Raw genomic sequence first — 19,425 nt, 5'->3', positions numbered from 1 at the left:
GCTGAGTGATTGAGAGAGCAAAGCGAGAGGCGGAGGGGGGACAGGAAGGGAGGAGCAGGCAGGGACAGGCTTCAAGTTTATAAACTTGTCCCTGCAGCCTCCACCCAGCACAGCCATGGCTGAGGGCCAGAAACGAGGGGGCTTCAAGAAATTCAGTAAGTCGTATCGGGATGGAGGGGGTGGGTGCTGGGTGCTCACCTGGGCTGGCCTGGGTGGGAAGGGGGTGTGTGAGTGTGAGCGTGGTCACCTCTCATTAGCAAGAAGTCTTCAGTTTTGTTAAGAAACTGGGGGCTCTGGGGGCTTCCATCCCCACAGCTGGAGCAAGCCCTGGTGCTGATGGCTCTGGTGCTGGGGTTGGACTGGGAGCAGTCTGCTTGCACTGGTTGCCAGCATGTGACAGGGGTGAACCATTGCTCTCATCCCCCAAATCACAGCTTTCAGGGAGCGTTTACCCCTCTGCATGGCTGGGGCTGCAAGCTGGGTCTGGGGGTGTCCAGGAGCCCTCTGTGTGCTCCTGCAGCAGAGGGATGGGGTGGATGCTGGGGGTAAATCCGCACTGATGGAGCCGCGCTCGGGACCGAAGCGGTGGGAGCTGAGCACAGAGGAAGTGCTGCTGCCCACCAGGAGGGAGCTGAGCTCTTTCTCACAGCCCTCGGGTTTTCCCCAAAGCCCTCGGAGGAGGCTCCATGGGGCTGCACGCCGCCAGCGCTGCACTGAGCAGGACATTGCCTTCACTGCTGCTCCCCGCATTCCTCTGCCTCCATCGTGCTGATGCCGGCGCCGGAGGGAGGCCGACCCCTGAGCTCCCCCGGGAGCTGAGCAAAACCCATCTCCCACGGCCCCAGCCAAGCTGGGATTTTCCATTGTGGTGGAATGCGGGGGAAATGGGGAAGGCCCCCAGCTTTCCCACCCTGCAGCAGCCTCAGATACAGAGGATGCTCGGATGCTGAGGGGATGTTTAACCTAAAGCAGTTTTGTCATTAACAGAGTCCAGGTCATGAGGTTTTGGCAGCAGGGGCACCCTGCAGACTGTGCAGGACATGGGCCCTCAGCACCCAGGCTCCTGGCAAGGTACTGCTGCAGCATTCAGCTTCCTGCCCCAGCAAACCTGAAGGGGAAGAGGCTTTGCACAGAGCCCTGCTGTGTAAGCATTGCAAAACCCCGGGGGCACTCAGAGCACCAGGCCTCCAGCTGTGCAGTGCTGCTGTGCCCTGTGTGCTGACACTGGGGTAGCACCACGGCAGCACACAGCACCGAGGTGTGAAACACAGAGCTTCCCATCAGGGTTATAAATACTCCTGCAGTGAACGATTCGAGCTCAGCACTTGCAGGTGGCTACAGGGAGCTGCAAGGAGGTTGCGAGGGGCTGAGCTGAGGAAGTGGGGAGGCAGGAGGCTGCCCACAGCCAGCACTGCTGCACGAACAGCACAGGGCCCAGCTGATGGCCAGTTCCTGCTCTGTGCCTGACAACGTGTACACGAGGCACAACCACAGCACCCCACACCATGGGGAAATGCAGCGTGTCCCAGCTCTCAACATGGAGAGGGCCCTTCCCGGATCATCTCCAGGAGAGCAGGAGGCAAGAGCAGGAGGAAGAGATTTGGAGTCATTTCTGGCCTCCTCCATCCCCTTCTCGCTGAGGCTGAGTGGCTCCATCCCTACAGCTGCAGTAGGGAAACAACCACTGTCTTACCCAGGGCAGCACAGGATGTTTGTCCTGGATCTGGCACAGACACCAGCAGCACTGCGTATGCCCCAGCCCATGGGGGCACCATAGTGGGTGAGACCAGCAATGCACAGTGCAGCTGGGCTGGCACCAGGCTGTCCAGTGGTGTGGTGCCTGTGCCCAGTTCTGATCCCCTTCCTCTCTCCTTTCTCCTTGTCAGAGTTTTTCAAGTTCAAAGGCTTTGAAAGCCTGAGCAACATTCCTCGCTCCTTCACTCTACGGCGTGTGTCAGTGGTCCCCCGCTCTCCTGAGAGCCTGGGCTCTCCCCAAGGCTTCCTGGAAGAGCCCTTTGGCAGCACCCAGGATGATCTCAACACCATGCCCAAGAGCCCTGTCCCCTATGCCCGCTCATCGGACATGTACAGCCACATGGGCACCATGCCCAGGCTCAACTTGGGCAAGGTGGGGAAGAGCCTGGGCAAAGCCAGGGGTACCCAGAGCTGCCGAGAGAAAGAGAGCTCCAGGGACAAGATACCCAGCACAGCTCCACTGCCTGTCCCCAAGACGCAGAAGATGCCTGGCACACTAAAAGATCCATCCTCAGCCTCTGGAAAAGCAGAGCAGGAGAAGGATGAGGCTCTGCCCTTAGGATCCCCAGGGGCAGAAAAGGCCAGAACAGACCAAGAGATCCCAGGGAACAGCCCCTGCCCTGGGATGGAGGCACCAAGTGTCATCCTGGCCCCCAGCCCCAACGCAGCACCAGGAACAGAGACCACAGATGGAGATTTCCAGGAAAAGGGGCAAGAACAGCCCAGGAAGAGCTCCATGGACAGGTATGGCTCTATGGGCTTTGCCCTGCCTACTTTGTGCTGCCTGGGCAGGACAAGGGGCTGGGACACAGCGGGGTCCCCATGGGATGCAGCTGGCCAGCAGGACAGCATGACCTTAGCACACTGTGGCCCCTCTCTATGAGAGCAAGGTTTCCTGTGGGATTTCTGCTCCCTCCCATTTCCGGATGGGGTGGAAACACCGCTCGGCCCCACTCCGTGCGGGTGTCCCTTTGTCCTGCCAGCAGCTTTGTCCCAGCCCTGGAGCTCAGTGCAGAGCCGCAACCTGCACTGACCCATCCCTATCATCCTACTCTTCCATTCCTTCTGTCCTCCTCCCCTCTCAAGGCACAGAGGCAATCCCAAAGCCCAGCCACTCTGGCTCCATTCCTCCCACCTGCCAGTGAAACCCTTCCCCATGTTTTGGGGACCTCACAGATGAGGGTCAGCTTGTTTAGAGGCTTTGGACCTCAAAACCAACAAGATGAATTTTAGCCCCATCCATCAGCTGGGCACAGGGATCAAAGTCATCCCAGCCCAAACATGCACGGAACCGAGGGGCACTAGAGAGAGATGCCAGATTTCCCCCAGTAACAAGGTCCTATCATACCAGCCCCATAACCCCCCATTTCAGCCCCTCTAACTCAGCACCGGTGAGGCACACACTGACATCTGGGGGGGGGTTTGCACGGCGCCAGGATCGGGGCAAGGAAAAGGAATTCGTGCCGGCTGTGGGAACCGGCCTCACATTCCTGCCGGCCGCGAAGGGAGGGACGGGGGAGGGCTGGGACGGGAAGGAGGAGGGTCCGCCACCGCCCGCGATCCCCACGTCCCGGCTCAGAGCCAGGCACGGGAGCGCCCGCTGAGCTTCTGTCCCCATCCCGGAGCTGAGGCGCTGGCTGAGCCGATGACAGCAGTGGGCAGGAGGTTTCCCACCCTGGGACAGGGCAGGTAAGGGACTGGCACCCCGGCACGGCGCAGGGGATGGGGAGGGAGAGGAAGGGATGGGAAAGAGGCTTTGCTTGGGGTGCACAAAGCCTTGGTGTGAATGCTGGAGGAACCACCCAGGGCCCGGCATTTGCTGATGGAAAGAGAGAGTGCATCGCCTGCGGCTGCCAAAACCACGGTTGGCTGTGACCCAGCGCTGGGATAGAGCAGCTCGGGGCTGTGGGTCCCCCTGGGGGGCAGAGTCTGGGGGCTTGGGGGCTCCAAAGCACCTGTGCAGGGTGTCCCCTTCCCAAAAATGAGTTAGACCTTAGGCTGGCAAGAGTGGGAACCAGGCGGTGTGGGTACATCTGTCAGTCACCCAGGTGCTTTAGCTCTGGGAACTGCCAGCGTGTGGACTTGGCTGTCCAAAAACTGAGCACCAAATCCCTTTTTGCATCATCCAGGGCTGCTCTCTTGATGATCCTGGGCACGCTGTTTGCTGGGGAAGCTGAGGCACAAGAGTGACTGGAGCAGGGCTTGGCACTGAAGCTCTTTGTGCCCAAGGGCTCAGGGAACTGTTGTGTGCCGGAGCCATCCCCATGGCCGGGCTGTGTAGCAGAGTGGGTGGGCGGAAATAGGGCTGGGACAGCGCTGTTCCCCAGCCCTTCCTCCTGTGCAGGCGCTTCCTTGGGGACAGGGACAGTCCCTCCCTGCCAGGACATTGTAGGGGGGGCAGGGGTGGCTGCTGAGAACAGGCAGTACCCGTACAAAGGGATGAAGTCTCCTGATCAAGTTTCAGGCTCCTGGGGCAAGGTGGGCTGAGGTTGCCCACACACACAAGGTACTCCCTGAAGGATCAGGCTGCTTTGGAATATTACTGTACTGAAGCAGAGCAGTGCCCGGCCCTGGGGATGCTCAGAGCTGGGCGGTGGCCGGGTGCGAGTAGCAGTGACGCCAGCAGGGACACAGCAGGGACACGGTGACCAACAGGAGGTGACCCACAGGCAGGTCAGCGGGCAGATGTGATTCAGCTTCCCTCCAAGCACAGGAAATCCCACTTCCCGCAGGGTATGGGTAGAGCGCTGCCGTTACCGGCAAACCCTGCACAGCACAGCCAGCACGGAGCTCAAAGGAGGCAGCTCTGCCCTATGGATGCAGAGGGGAAACTGAGGCACAGTAGCTCCCTTGGGGCACAGCCCTGGTGTTCAAGGACAAGCAGAGCCTAAGTTCTAGTCTGGGGTTGGAACAACACCAGAGGGTGGTGACGCACTGGAACAGGTTGCCCAAGGAGGCTGTGGATGCCCCATCCCTGCAGGCATTCAAGGCCAGGCTGGATGTGGCTCTGGGCAGCCTGGGCTGCTGGTTGGTGACCCTGCACACAGCAGGGGGTTGGAACTGGGTGAGCACTGTGGGCCTCTGCAACCCAGGCCATTCTGTGATTCTATGAACTCCATGACATTCCCCAGCCCAAAGCCTGGCACATTTGCAGGTCATCACCATGCCATTCTGGACCCCAAAGCAGCAGAAACCCTAAAGAAACCCCAAGCAGGAGCTGTGACTCCCAGCAGCTCAACCATCGTACCGCACTCCAAAGGCAGCCCTGGAATTTCTCCCAGGCTCTCGCTACCCCAAAAAATGCCTTTTCCTCCAGGAATGCACAGACCGGGGGGGGCTGCAGCCCCTGCTCCCCCCAGCCGCAGCTGCTGCTGTTTCCCCAGCAGGCCCCCCCTCCTCGCAGCGTCTCCCAGCTGCTCTCATGCTCCCAATTTCCTGCCCAGAGGCCCCCGTCCTCCCGCCGGTTTTTCTCACGGCTCTCGCAGCACCAGGCGCTCTCTGCGGCCGTGTGAAAGGCAAACAGGCTGCAGAGGCAGCGCTGGGGTGGGCAGGCAGCCTGCAGCTGCCCGAGGCAGCTGTGCCCCCCTCCAAATGCTCTTCTCTCTGTTTCACCCCTTGGTTTCCAGCCCTGCTTTTCCTTTCCCAAGCTGCTGCAGAAGGGTGGGCACTGGGAAGAGAAGAAGGTGGGGTGGGGGTACCCACAGGTCTCATAGGGCTCATGTTGTCCCACTGCAATGCCACCAGCAGGTCGGCACCTGGTAGCCACCACCTCGGCCATCCCCAGGGCTTCCCAGCTCCGTTGTTATAACCTCTCCACCCTCAGACTTCCTCCTGTTTCCATTGGGCTCATCCACAGACACACACAGGTGCACAAAGGGCACTCGCAGCACTGCTAAATCCTCAGGAAAGAAAAAAGCCCTTCGTTTCCCCCATGAAATAATGGCACAGAAGTGGCCAGAGCCGCTGTGTGTCAGGCACTGGGTTCGTTATCAGTAGGGCTAAGAGTGAACATGCCACCAAGGAGAGTGGGAGTTGCAGTCTGAGCCATGGCAACCTTCAGTGACTGTTTGATTTCTGTGGTGCTGCACGAAGCTGTAGGGCAGCAATCAGCAATACCTGCCCAGGTGATGCATCCCAACAGCACTCAGTTGTTCTGCCCCAGCACCGTGACCCCTGCAGACCCCATCCTGGCTGCCAGTTCTGCCCAGCTCTGCTCATTTGGCCCCAAGCTGATTTGGGGAAAGATCCCATAAAAAGACCCATTCTTTCCTGATCTTATTATGAAGGCTAAGCTCTGTCCCGAGTGGGCACGAGGCAATCAGAGGGGGCATGAGGCCCTGCGTGCCACCACCATCTTAGCAAACCCCACTGCCCTTTGCTCATGTGTTTTTATTTTCCCCCTTCTAGCCACCACGATGGCCTGGAGTCCGGCAGCGAATACGTGAAGGTAAGACCATGGCCTCCTCTAGGCTCTCTTTGTCCTCAGAAGACATTTCCTGCCAGAAATCATGCAGTCCATGCACAGTGCCCCCAGTGCTGCTCCCTGCATTCTGTGCTCCCCATCACTCTCCATCACTGCTGCCTCCTCCTTCCACCCCTACGTAGGAAAGGAAGGGTTTGAGCCACTTTCACAGGGCTGTCACATGAAAGTCGGTGTAAATCTCTCCAAATCTCTTGCTTATCCTCCAGCAAACTATTAACATTCCTGAGGACTCTTCATGTCTGGCCAGAAATTCATTAGCGAGGCGCCTGGCTCTAGAGGAGAGCTGGCCCTTTTGCAGGAGGTTGCTGGCACCATGGGGTGGGGAAAGCTGGGCAGGAGCAGGGTGATGACCATCAGGACAGCGATGTGTTTTGGGGATGGAGGGCTGGAAGGCCGCCTGTTTCAGTGTGCTGCCACACCATGGCCTCATGGGGGTCTGTTTGAGAAGGGCTGGGGCATCATCATCTGGGGCATCCCTATGGAGTACCATAGGGAAAGGTTCCTCTGCCATTGTAAGCACCCAGAGGTGGGAGCATTGCATGGCTTGTGAGTTAATGGACTGGTGTAGATCGATGCATGTGGCTTTGCCTATAGGATCAAATCCTCTTTGCTGAGCTGGGAGAATCCCCTGCTGCCCAGGCACATGTCAGAAGTGGAAGCGATCCATTTGGCCTTTATTTCTCACCCATCCAGACTCAGCCCCACGGGCAGCGTGTGTGATTGATACACCACTTCCCTTTGGCTATGGAAGCAGCCCAAAGGCTGCAGCCACAGCAGCTATTCTAGTCAAATAAGTCGAATAATCTGGAGTGCTTGAGGGTGAGACACCGGGGGCTCTCGGGCTGATTGCAGCCCTGCCTGGTTGGGGTGCTCGGCACCCCGCAGCTCTCACCCTCCTGCAGGTGAAGGCAGGGAGCTGCAAACCCACTGACTCACGTCCCAGCTTCCCTGTGCTCCTGCGAAGGGGCAGCACGGGCTCGGCTCCATCGGATCCGCCGCGGGAGGGGAAGCAGCCGAGCCCTTTGCGGAGGAGCAGCCGTTGCCGGCGTGTGATTCACCGTCGGATCCTCACGGAGCGGCGTCTCCCATCTGTTCCATCCCTCGTTGCCCGCGATGCTGCTGGGGCTGCAGGCACCCACGGGCGCGGGGACCTACAATAGAAAGGGCAGAGCTCGGACCCGGCGAGCGCGTTGGAGCTCTTTGTTCTGTGCTCTGGAGACCCGTATCTCGTCAGCCCTGCCTGCCTCCTCCTTGCCTGGGGATGCGAGGGGCTCGGCTGGATTAATTAGCGCCGAGGCCACGCGGGTGGCTGCAAGGACAGCTCTGCTGCTGCCCCCAGACCCTGAGCGGGGGGGGACGTGAAGCCCGACCCCGGGCCCAGCTCACGGAGCAGCAGAGGGGGCTGCGGGGCTCAGAGCCAAGCGCACCGCCTCGTGCAACCCGTGAAACCACGGCCTTAATTAAACCAAAGCAGAGCCTTAATTAAACGCAACTCGGAGACAGCCGACGTGGGAAGCAGGCAGCCGGTGTCAGCGCTGGGATGAGGAGCGTGAGGAGGGATGGGGCGAGGGACCGAGCGTCCCTGCGCCGCGTGTCACTGGAGAGGGCAGGGCAGAGATGGGGGTGATGGTCCCCTGGAGGGGCTGCTACTCATCCCAGCGGGGACGGATCGCCCCAGCACTCCGGCTCCCCCAGCACACAGCCGAGCGGGCCGCCCGAGTCCCTCGGGAACACGCTGCACCCGGACGGGCCGGTTCCCGTGGGGGCTGCGGGGTCGGACCCTCGTGTTCCGCCGTGCCGCTCCCCCCCGGTCGCCGCTTCTCGGCCGCTGAGCGCCGCTGTGGCTGCCGCGGGTCCCGGCGGGGCGGTGCGGGGCGGAGCTGCATCCTCGGTGCCTCCCATCCCTGCCGACAAGGGATGAGGTAATCGGGAAAGCGGCTGAAATTGAAGCCCGGCGGCGGCGGTGGCAGCGCCGGTGCAGCCCGGGCCGGGCCGGGTTAGCCCGGGCCGGGGGCGCCGCTCCGCTCCTCGCCATGACGGAGCGCTGCAGCCTATGGAGCGCCCTGTCGGCTGCTGCCTGCTGCTTCTACCGCGGCTCCTTCATGCAGGTGCAGGTGAGCGCAGCGCAGCGGATGCCCGCAGCACGGGGGTGTCCGCATGTGGGGCCGGGTGGGGGTCGCGTGGGGCTGCGGGGGGAGAAGAGCCCCGTGGGCAGCGCTGACCTTGGGGCCGCTGTCTGTAGGGCGCTGCGTGGATCGCGGGGGGCAGCCAAAGGTTCAAGCCCTCGTGTCCTCAGTGCTTCCCCGCTCAGGTGCTTCGGCTCCTCTGTGCAGTGGGATACTGAAGCCGGGGCACCGAACCGGCACTTCTGACGGAGCGATGGGCGCAGCGGCATCCCTCGCTCACGGGAAGGCCGGTCAAAGGGAGCGCTCGGCTTTAAAGGTGCTTCGGGAGCAGCAGCAGGCTCGGCCCCGACGGGCACACAGCCCTCCGGCCTGGGTCTGTTTGTACTGCGGTGTTACAGAGAGCCGGCATCCATCTGTCACCTGTCCTGTGGCACTTCCACCTCTAGACATCCTATTTTTGGATTCTTGGCGTTTTGTACAAGCAGAGAAAGGGACGGAGTGCCAGGAAGCTGTTCCCTCATTTACCCACTGAGCAAAGGCGCTTAGCACTGCAAGAGCCACGCAGAGTCTGACTGAAGCACGAGCTGCTGGCATGCTGCAAGTTAAAAAGGGTGAGAAGTGCCCGGAGCTGGCAGGCAGCAATGCTGGCATCTGATTCAGTGCTGCTCCGGGAGGTGGGTGCTGAGCTGTAGAGATTATGCTGGGTAACTCAGAGCCCAGAGGAAGCATTTCAAGTCTTGTCATGATCGCTGCTGATCTCGGTGCAGAGCCAGGGATTGTGATCGCTGAGTGGGGGTAAATGGAGAGAAGCAGAGGAGCTTCTTCTGGTTGTCAGAAGGCCACTGTGCAACAGCAGGGGATGTGCCCCACCACAGCATCGTGGTGAGCTGCTGCCAGAACAAGGGAGGGACAGGTGGGTGCCTGGCCTTCATGCAGGGATGCGGGAGGGGATGGAGGGCACAGCCACAGAAACAGTTACAAGTGAAGCCCTAAGTGCTCACCTGGCCCTGCCAGATCCTTCACCATCTATTTGTGTCCAAGTGTGCCCAGCAAACACACACTGAAGTCCCCATGAATGACTGGAGCGCTTCCAGCTGACAGCCGCATCCCTGCTCGCTGCCAATGGCAGTGCACCCAGCCTGGGAAGCACTGACATCATTTCTGGCCAATAGCAGCTCTGAAAAGGGATGCAGCAGCAGCAGCCACCGCCGTCTCAGAGTGAGATAAGTAATATAGAGATGGATGGAAATGTGTGTACACACACACCCCATACCGCACCAGAGACCTGCTCCTCTAGGACAGCACTGCACCACCCCATAGCATGAGCAGGAGCAGCCGTCCTACCTTGCAGCATCCCAATGTACCCAGCCACCCCACCCCTGTCAGCCAGACATCATTGCTCCAGAGCTGCCACAAAGGAGACCCTTTGGATGGCTGGGACCACTCCTAAGAAAGGCTTTGTGCACCAGGACAGCTCAGTCTGTGTGCTTTCATTGGGGAGCAGTGGAGACATGGCATAGCCAAGAGCTGCCTCCAGCAACCCATGAGATGGGCATGAGCCTTCTCAGAGTCTATTTAAACACCCAGAGTCATTGCAAGACAGTATGGAAGGAAAAACTATTTCTCTTCCATAGGGACATCAAGATCAGTGAGATTAACTGCATGCAGGTGAGGAGCAACCCCATGAATACCTGATTCTTCCCTTGCTCAGGGTGGGCTGTCCATCCTCAGGCACACAGGCAGGTCAGGCAGCACTGGGCAGACTGGTGAACACAGCAGCCTTTGCATCAGGCAAGTAGAGCAGTGCTCAGCTTTGCTATGATGCTGGCTGCCGAAACAAGGATGTTTGTTTTAAAACCCCTTGCTGTGAAGTAGCCCATTGCCTGATGCAGAGCTAAGCAGAGAAGAAAGGCGCTTTGGTGACTCTGAGGTTTTGCCCATACACCTGCTCCAAGTGGCTTCTTAAGCCATTCCCTCCTAGTTCTGCTTCCCAGGCCCCACGTCTGCTCCAGCAGCAGGAGTTGGGGGTTTGAAGAGAAACAGTAAGGTCTGGGATTTCCCCAGCAAGGGTCCCATTGTGGGGCAGGCAGCAGGAGAGTGAGAGCAGCTGCACGTTGTGCCCTGAGGATAGCCAGGAGATGTTATCGCAGGGCGGGGTGGGTGCACATACACCTTGCTCTCCATGCTGACTTCAGCTGCTTCAGGTCCGGGAGGGGGGAGCTGGAAGCAGGCTGCAAATCACTCCTGTTTCATAAGAGCAGCTTTGCAAGGAGAAAAAGCCAAGTGCCAGATTTTGGAGCTTTGCTCACACCAGGCAGAGCCACTGTTTTACACAGAACACAGCTGTCAGCACCCTCCACCCCCCAGCTCTTGCCCTTTGGCTGCCAATTCTAGTCCATAGCTGCGACCAAAGGCGCTTCCTATGCCAAGAAAGCAGCAGGTAGAGGAAAAGAGGAGAGCAGGGATGGAGAACCCAGGGAATCCCCTCCTGTACCTGCAGACCATGAAACAGGCTGCCTGCTGCTGGGTGTGATGGAGGAGCTCTCCTTTCACCAGCCACACCACCTTGGCTACTGGTTGGGATTCCTCAGGCAAAGTTTGGCACCATCTCTGGCAGCTCCTGAGCTGGTTTGGCTGGTTTGGGGAACCGCTCTCACCCCTGTTCCATCCCACTCAGCAGGAGGAAGCCTTAGGGCTCTGAGCAGGCAGCCAGCATCATATGCTTGAGCTGGGTGCTAGTGGAAGTCAGGGATTTTCTCCACAGCCAGCCCTCTAGCATGCAAGACCTCACATCAGGCTGAACATCTTTTGATGTCCTCTTGGCACAGCAGAGAGCACCAAGTGGTGCCCTTTTCAGCTTGGTGCTCACACATCCGCTTACACACTGCTGACAGCACCGGGCCGGCCGCCTTGTCGTGCCAGCTGGCAGCCACACACAGCCTCCTCCGAGACACAGCATGGAGCAGAGCAGCACGAAGCCAATGTAAAGCACGAGGACAGCCCCCAGAGTGCCAGCATACCAAAGAAGTGGGCTCTCCATGCATCGGGGCCCTGGTTGGAGTGGTTGCAGTCACCAAGCGATGGCTTTTTGGTGGCTGTAAATGTTGGATGGGAGCTCATTTCCCAGCCAAGCAGCTGAAAGGGTGATGCCCATCATGTGGCTAAGGGTCCTTCTGCTCACAGCTGTCCTCAGTGCCCCAACTCAGGGCACAAAGCCCTGTGTGCCTCTCCCCAGCTCAGCACCCAGCTCCTGGCACAGCTGCTGCCCAAATCCCGGCTTGGAGACACCGGGTACTGCTCAGCTGGGTTTGTGTTTGTTATCTTATGCATTTGCATGGGGAGGATTTGGGGGGAAACCCAGATGTACAGCATAGAGCAGAGCGGATGCTAATCCCCTTGCTGGGGGCGTTAGACCCCAGCTCCCATGCAGGCGGCAGTCCAGTGCTTGGGGACAGCAGTGCTACAGCACGGGGCACCCATGGCCGCTCACACCAAGCAAAGTATTGTCATGGAAACGGCATCTGCTTCAGCCTCAGCCCCCCAGGATGCAGCCAGACTATAGCAGCGTTCACCGGCGACCACTTATTATCCATAGGGTTCAGCAGTGCCACATGGCTTTGTCTCCTCCAGGCCCCAGGGCAGTGGAGGTGCTCAGGAATATGTGAGCCGTGTGTCTCATCCCTGCAGCTCCAGCAAGCAGAACCCTCCTTTGGGGAGGAACTGAGGCCAGAGGAGCACTCAGGAGTTTATTCACTTTCACTTCCACTGTCTGAGTATTTATTTATTTCTTTAACTCGTTAGCAGTTTGGAAGGGAGGAACAGAGGCAGGTCCAGGCTGGTGAGGGCAAGCCTTGGAGAGTTTAGGCCATCACACTGTTGTTCCCCCACCTCCTCCTCCCACCTCCTCAGGCTGGAGCCTCGTCCCTGGGATTGCTGCCCAACTTGGCTGATATACACAGCTCCAGGCTGGGGAGGTTACCAGGCAGAGGGGACAAAAGCTGCTGAGGGACTCAGTGAGTCCCAGGAGTGGAGGGCACAGGCTGGGAGAGCAGCATTCTGTGCTATGAGAAGCAGAGAGAGACCGGCTCAGGGCACAGGACAAGGTGCAAAGAATCTGAGGCTGAAGCCCCTGGTGCTCCCGGGAACAATACAAAGGCAGCTTCAAGACCCGGCCTGTTCTTACAGACACCAGCGGTGCTACCCTAACAAGCACCATGGAGCCAAGGAGCTGGAGCCACTGAGCCACCTGAGCTCACACAAGCAATATCAGCATGGATGACAGCATGCATCAAAGGGGCTGCCAGCACAACAGGACACCCCAGTAGCTCCAGCCAAGCTGCTGTGCTGGTTGCACACACATCCCCCTCTGACACATGTCCTGCCCTCCGGGAATGCCCCCACCGTGGTGGCAGAGAGCAGTGGCCCGATGGAGAGGTGACGCAATCCTTATCTCTCCAGGGAAGGGGAGGAGGGGAAATTGCATCCTCCAGGCTCAGGTGCACCAGTGCTGGTAAGAGCTCATTTCGATGCAGAAGGTTTCCTTTACATTTGTCATTACTATTCATGCTGCTGTCAGGCTAAACACAGCTGAGTTAACCCTTTGGAGGGGGATGTCTCTAGGAGGAGGAACAACATGGGTTTCCTCCTGGAGAAGTGCTTCCCACAGCGTTTCAGCCCAGGATGTGCTGGACAAGGAGCTGGGGCAGGCGTCTGTCCTCAGGGACAGGTCTGCTCCTGGTAGGTGACATCAGGAACGTCCCCCCCTGAGAGATCCCTGCAGTCCCAGCACATGGGACTCACCAGCACCCAAGGGACAGTCCTTCCCTTCCCAGTCCCTGCAGCCAGTGTACACAGTGGATGTGGAAGGTGCTGGCAGTGGGAAGGATAAGGGACAGCATCCCTTGGACCCTGCAGGGAAGTGGCTGTGCTGCTTATGGCAAAACCCCAGCTGATGGTTTCTCTCTTTGCTGTACAGTTCTCCAAGGAGAAATACATCCTTGACTCATCACCGGAGAAGCTTCACAAGGAGCTGGAAGAGGAGCTGAAGCTGAGCAGCACCGACCTGCGCAGCCACGCGTGGTACCACGGCCGCATCCCACGGGAGGTGAGGATGGGGAGGGGGGGCTGCCTGGGTTTGCCACGGGGAAACTCCTGAAACTCACAGCCATGATGAGGGGGATGCCCTAAATAACAGCCAACGGGGCCGTGTCTGAGCCATTGCCCCATCCCCATCCAGGTCTCAGAGAGTCTCGTGCAGAGGAACGGCGACTTCCTCATCCGCGACTCGCTCACCAGTTTGGGTGACTACGTGCTGACGTGCCGCTGGCGCAATGAGCCCCTCCACTTCAAGATCAACAAGGTGACAGTGAAGTCCAGCGACGGCCGGAGCCGTGTCCAGTACCTCTTTGAGCAGGAGAGCTTTGACAACGTGCCCGCCCTCGTCCGCTTCTACGTGGGCAACCGCAAGGCCATCTCCGAACAGAGCGGGGCCATCGTCTACTGCCCCATCAACCGCACCTTCCCCCTGCGCTACCTGGAGGCCAGCTATGGGCTTGCCAATGGGAAGCACGGTGGGTCCCACAGCCCGGCCTCCCAGAAGGGGGGGCACATCAAGAGGAGGAGCATCACCATGACAGATGGGCTGACGGCCGACAAGATCACCAGGGCTGAAGGGTGCTCCACCAGGTGGGTGCAGGGGATCGGTCCCAAGGATGAGGCAGGAGCAGGGTTTGGGGGTGGAAGCAGCCACAGTGCAGGCATGGAAACCAGCAGAGGCACAGGGAGAGGAGCCAGGACCCAGCTGGAACTGGGGTTTTCTCCCAGGCTGGCTGCCAGCCATGCTGAGCCACAGCAGCAGTGCACAGCGAGCACACAGCTTGGCATCACAGAGTCCAGAAGGCAGAGGGTGTTTTATATCATCTAGTCCAGGATTGCCTGCGTGTCAGGGTTTGTCGAAGCTTCCCAGGCTGATGCAGGAGTGTCAGCCAGCACCACGAGGGCATTTGGTGGCTTGCTTCTGACCAAGCTTCATTTTAGAGCCTTTTCCACTGAGGTATTTGCAAGGAGTTACTAATAGGATATGATAGAGCTGAGTGGATGGGGTCTGCACAACCACACTGAACCTCTAACAAGGCTGCGCAGGTCACATACACCTTTGCAACAGCCAGGTTACACAGGGGGTGAATAAGATTTCCTTCACATGGCTTTCTCTTGGCAGCCTCAGGGTGCCCAGGCCCCACCAGGGAAGGCAGAGCATGCTCACACCCCTGCACAGAGGCCAGGGGACCTGCATCACCACTGTGTCCCCAGCACACACAGCCTGACCCCCTGTCTGCAAGCCAGGCTGCCTTTTCACCACCCCAACCTTCTCAGCCCAAGGGCAGGGTAGGAACACGCCAGCAGAAAACAGGCAACCAAACTGTTACAGCAGGGAGAATGGAAACACCTGGGCTTTCAGGAGAACATCCACACGTCCAGAAGAGCCCAAACCCATCAGCCTTTCCTCAGCACTCCCCAGATCTCTCATCATCACAGCTGTTCTCCCATCCTGCTCCCACCAGACACGTAGCACTCTGGACTACAAACACATTACAGCAGCCTGTGCCAGGGAGGGCAGCTCATTGCCTGCCCTGCTTTCTTGAAGCGCTCGCATTGCTCAGCCCACCACAGCCACTTTTGCAACACCACTGACTCATGGTGTTTGTGTCAGGCTGTAACCACTGCCCCAAGGACACGAGACCTCCTAGTTTGCTACAGGAGCACACATGCAGCTCGCTTACCGCAGCATCTCTCAGCTCTCACTATGAGCCAGCTGGGCATTCATCCAGCTTTAGGCACGTTGCATTGCTCCCCAGCTTTGGGAGAGAACAACACAGCTCATCAAACACACCCAGCATCAGATACCCCCCTTGCAGCCGTGCACCACAATGCTAGGAAACTTTCCCACTCCTTTGCTGGACCTGCTTCCCCACAGTACCCTGGATTCACCCCATCCAATCCCATGTTATCCCTGTACCTTGCCATCAGGGTGCCCTTTTCTCTTCCCAGAACCAGGCTCCTTGCAGGTAGGGCTGGCTCTGCTTTTTGTAGGCACTGACCCCTTCTGCCCTGCTCCTGGCTCCAGCTGAGCTCATTATGGGTTCAACTCGTTGCCGTGGTAATGGAAGGTATTGATGCCTGTGGGGAGGAGTCACAACCCCTTACCTTTGCCCAGGCATTCAGTTCAGAGTCTGATGTTTCTGTCTTCCCCAGCGTGTCCCTGCCGCACCACAGGGACATCATCCGCAACTGTGCTGTCAGCGTGGACCAGATCCAGGACCTGCACTCCCCAATGTCACCCATCTCAGAGAACCCCACCTCACCTGCATACAGCACAGGTAGGCATCACTCGGCTCAGGCTGAGCTCAGCACAGACATGGGCCTGGGGAAGGGGTCAGAGCTGGCTGTAAAGACAAGCCCCTGGGCACGGAGCATTGCCCTGCATACGTGGTGCATCCTTGGTGTGTGCACACCTCCAGGCGCTAACAAATCCTCTCCTGCTCCTTGCAGTGACACGGCTAAAGCCTCACACCTGCCAAGCAGCTGGGATCACCCCGGCCTCCCCGGTCATCAGAAGGTCCAGCGAGCCCCAGCTGTGCCCGGGTAGCAGCAACAAACCTCTGCCAGACCCTGCCCACAGCACCCATTCAACACCATGCCACGGCTACGCCCGCGCCTCCCCCTCTCCCTCTGTGAACAGCTACAGTGACCCCGACACGGGGCACTACTGCCAGCTGCACCCCACCTCACCCATCAGCAGAGAGCGGCCGGCTCACGACACCAAGCAGCTGCCAGCAAAGAGCTACGTGGAAAGGCTAAAGGTGGAGGAAGGGCAGAGAGGGACAGTGGAGAACGGCTCTGGGGAAGCGGAGGCAGGGCAGAGGCTGAAAGGAGAGCGGGACTTTGTGGGCTTTGTGCCCCCCACCGTGGAGACGTGCTCCTCCTTCAACCCGGCAGCATTCCAGTCCCTGCTCATCCCCCTGGAGAACAAACCCCTGGAGATGGCTGTGCTCAAGAAGGTTAAAGAGCTGCTGGCGGACGTGGATGCCAAGACACTCGCCAAACACATCACCAAAGTGGACTGCCTGGTACGGCGGGGCCAGGAGGGAGGGACGGGCACGGCTGCCCTCCGTTTGCTCCAGGTTAACAGGGAAACAGTGCCCACGAGCCCTGGAATCCCTGAGCCTCAGAGCGTCGCTGCTCTCAGCTCTGCTGCCCTGCACCAGCCGGCAGAGGCTGGGCTGGGGCAAAGGATTGCTGGAGTCTGCTCAGGTCTAATCACCTTTCACCTTTCTTGCCAGGTTGCTCGGATATTGGGCGTAACTGCAGAGATGCAGCGGCTCATGGGGGTGAGCTCAGGCATGGAGCTGCTTACCCTGCCCCATGGCCATCAGCTCCGGCTTGACCTGCTGGAACGGTACGGCACATCCCAGCTCAGCACAGGGGGACATCACACCTCCTGTGGTCCTACTGAACCCCCACGCTGGGGGCAGTGGCAGGAGCACCCCCAGCTCTTTGCCCCCACGCTGAGCCCAGCTCTGCCTCTCGCCCTGCAACAGGTTCCACACCATGTCCATCATGATCGCCGTGGACATTCTGGGCTGCACGGGCAGCACAGAGGAGCGGGCAGCACTGCTCCACAAAACCATCCAGCTGGCGGCCGAGCTGAAGAGCACCATGGGCAACATGTTCAGTTTTGCAGCTGTGATGAATGCCCTGGAAATGGCGCAGGTATGGGGATGCTGCCTTCATCCTCGTGGCCTGGGCTCAGCCCCTTTCCTAAACACCCCCTCCCCTCATTGCTCACCTATTGGGGTGGGAGGAGGGGGACCATGCAAAGGCATCCACTGGGGAGTAAGCAGTGAAGGGAAGGAGCCGTCCCCTGTGTGGAGCAGACAGCCCAGTGCTGCCGGGATGTGATTGTTTGTCGGCGGTTGGGCTTTTTGTTTTGTGCTGGGCTCTGTTCCTGAGAGGAAATGAATCTGCCCTCCGGTACAATACAAATCAGTCTCAAGGCCGTGGCAGCAGCGTCTCCGGGCCACACTGCTCCCTTTGGAAGATGAAAGGAGATTAAAATTCAATTTTAAATAGAGCCCAGCTGGGAAGCTTTGCTTCCTGCCTTCACAGAGGCAGCGGAACGGCTGCACCCTCCCTGCGTCTCATCTTCAAGGCCTCTGTGGGGTGGGGAGGCTGCTGTCCTGGGGCATGGCAGGAGAAAAAGCACTGAGCCCAGCCTGGTTCTGGGGCCATGCAGTCTCTGGCCATGAGTGCCAGCAGCACAAGCTGTGGCCGTGGGGCTCAGAAGCAGCACTTCCCCTCTGCTTGCAGATCGCACGGCTGGAGCAGACCTGGATGGTGCTTCGGCAGCGGCACACAGAGGGTGCCATCCTCTATGAGAAGAAGCTGAAGCCATTCCTGAAGAGCCTGAATGAAGGGAAAGGTGAGAAGGGCAGCTCCCATCTCCTACCTGGCTGCTCCTTCCTGGTTCAGCCAAGCACATCCTTGCTGGGGGAGGGGGGGGGGCACATGTTGGAGAGCTGCATCCCTCTCCCAGCAGGGCCAGACACTTCCCGTGTGCCTCAATGCAGCCCTGTAGTGCCTGCTTGGCCTCGGCTGCCCCTTCCTTCCCAGGGAAGCATTTCATAACTAAATAAAACCAGCAGCTGGGCACAAACATGGCTCAACCGAGCCAAATCCTTGTGCTTGCATGGCAGTGCGTGCCAAGCCAAGGGGACAGCGGCCGGTTGTGGTCAGGGAGGATGAAAAGCTGCATCTCCCTCACACGCAGCACCCTGGGATCTGCTCACCCACTGCTCACTGCAGCCCTGGGACACACAGAGACTCCCAGAGCAGGAACAGCACTGCTTCTCTCCTGGGCACAAGCAGAAAGGCCCAGATGGTGCTGGATGAGGCGATGGCCTCAAGCAGAGCCTGCTGCAGAGCCACAGCCATGTCTGTGCTGCAGCTGAGCCAGAGCTCTGCCCCAGGGGTGTGATGGCAGCCCAGCTCCATAGGAGAGTGTTGTGTGGGTTCAGGGCACAGGGAGAGGGATGTGGAGGATGCAGTGACACTGAGCCCTGTACCCACCAGTGCCAGGGTCACGAGTGGTGCTCACTGAGCCTCTCTCTGCAGAAGGGCCGCCGCTGACCAACACCACCTTCCCCCACATCCTGCCCCTGGTGACTCTCCTGGAGCGGGACGATGCGCTGGTGGACAGCCCCGAGCCCTGGGAGGCCACGGACAATGGCGTGGAGGTGGTCATGGCCCACCTGGAAGCTGCACGGATGGTGGCCCACCACGGTGGTCTGTACCACACCAACGCCGAGGTGAAGCTGCAGGGTAAGCAGGGATGGGGGCAGCCCTTTTCCCTTTGCAGTGCTGGATGGAGCATCCCACAGGTACAGGGTCCCCATCCCGTCTCCATGTCACCGACTCTCTCTCTCCATGCAGGTTTCCAGGGCAGAGCAGAGCTGCTGGAGATCTTCAGCACCGAGTTCCAGCTGCGGCTGCTGTGGGGCAGCCGTGGGGCTGAGAGCAGCCAGGCCGAGCGCTACGAGAAGTTCGACAAGGTCCTTACAGCTCTGTCCCACAAACTGGAGCCGGCAGTGCGCTTCAGCGAGCTGTAACCCCAACAACAGAACACCTCCTCATAGGGGACACAGTGTCAATGTGGGGACAAGGAAAAGGAACAACAGCCACTTCCCATTGCCACTCAGCTCCTTGGCACTGCCAGAACAAGGGATGAGCACAGCATCCATCGCCCAGCCCTGCTGGTCCATGGCTGCACGGTGCCCCTCTCCTCCCCTTCCCACCTCCCTCTCACCACCGGCTGCTGGTTACCTGCTTGTAAATACGTTGTCACGCTCACTTCTGGATGTACAGATTCTTGGGTATTTCCTGGTGTAAATACTTAGGCTCGTTCATTTTGTCCTGTAAATACCTGTACATAGCTCACGGTCTCGGTTCTTACATACAATAAACTTTTACGTTCTCCCTTTGGAGGGTCTCCTCCACCCCGGGATC

The 19,425-nt window shown here is 59.2% G+C and overlaps 1 protein-coding gene across 1 annotated transcript; it reads left to right on the top strand.

Annotated features, from left to right (window-relative positions):
- Positions 1-18: 18 nt before the first annotated feature.
- On the top strand, positions 19-19,415 carry SH2D3C (SH2 domain containing 3C). The gene is made up of 12 exons (XM_015879303.2): positions 19-155; positions 1,887-2,499; positions 6,163-6,202; positions 13,340-13,468; positions 13,601-14,049; positions 15,616-15,740; positions 15,913-16,490; positions 16,704-16,819; positions 16,962-17,133; positions 17,731-17,842; positions 18,535-18,741; positions 18,853-19,415. The coding sequence occupies exons 1-12, from the start codon at positions 116-118 to the stop codon at positions 19,026-19,028; spliced, it is 2,757 nt and encodes a 918-aa protein (XP_015734789.2). The 5' UTR covers positions 19-115; the 3' UTR covers positions 19,029-19,415.
- The last annotated feature ends 10 nt before the right edge of the window (positions 19,416-19,425 follow it).

Source organism: Coturnix japonica, chromosome 21, assembly GCF_054131305.1.
Source record: "Coturnix japonica strain WE chromosome 21, WE-NBRP24, whole genome shotgun sequence".
NCBI lineage: Eukaryota > Metazoa > Chordata > Aves > Galliformes > Phasianidae > Coturnix > Coturnix japonica.
This window is presented reverse-complemented; position numbering and strand designations above follow the sequence as displayed.

Excerpts from the sequence above, each read along its gene's own strand:
- SH2D3C (XM_015879303.2), top strand. The coding sequence starts at position 116 with ATGGCTGAGGGCCAGAAACGAGGGGGCTTCAAGAAATTCA. Across the intron at positions 16,491-16,703 it reads TCACCAAAGTGGACTGCCTG|GTTGCTCGGATATTGGGCGT; the intron begins GTACGGCGGGGC and ends CTTTCTTGCCAG. Across the intron at positions 16,820-16,961 it reads CGGCTTGACCTGCTGGAACG|GTTCCACACCATGTCCATCA; the intron begins GTACGGCACATC and ends GCCCTGCAACAG.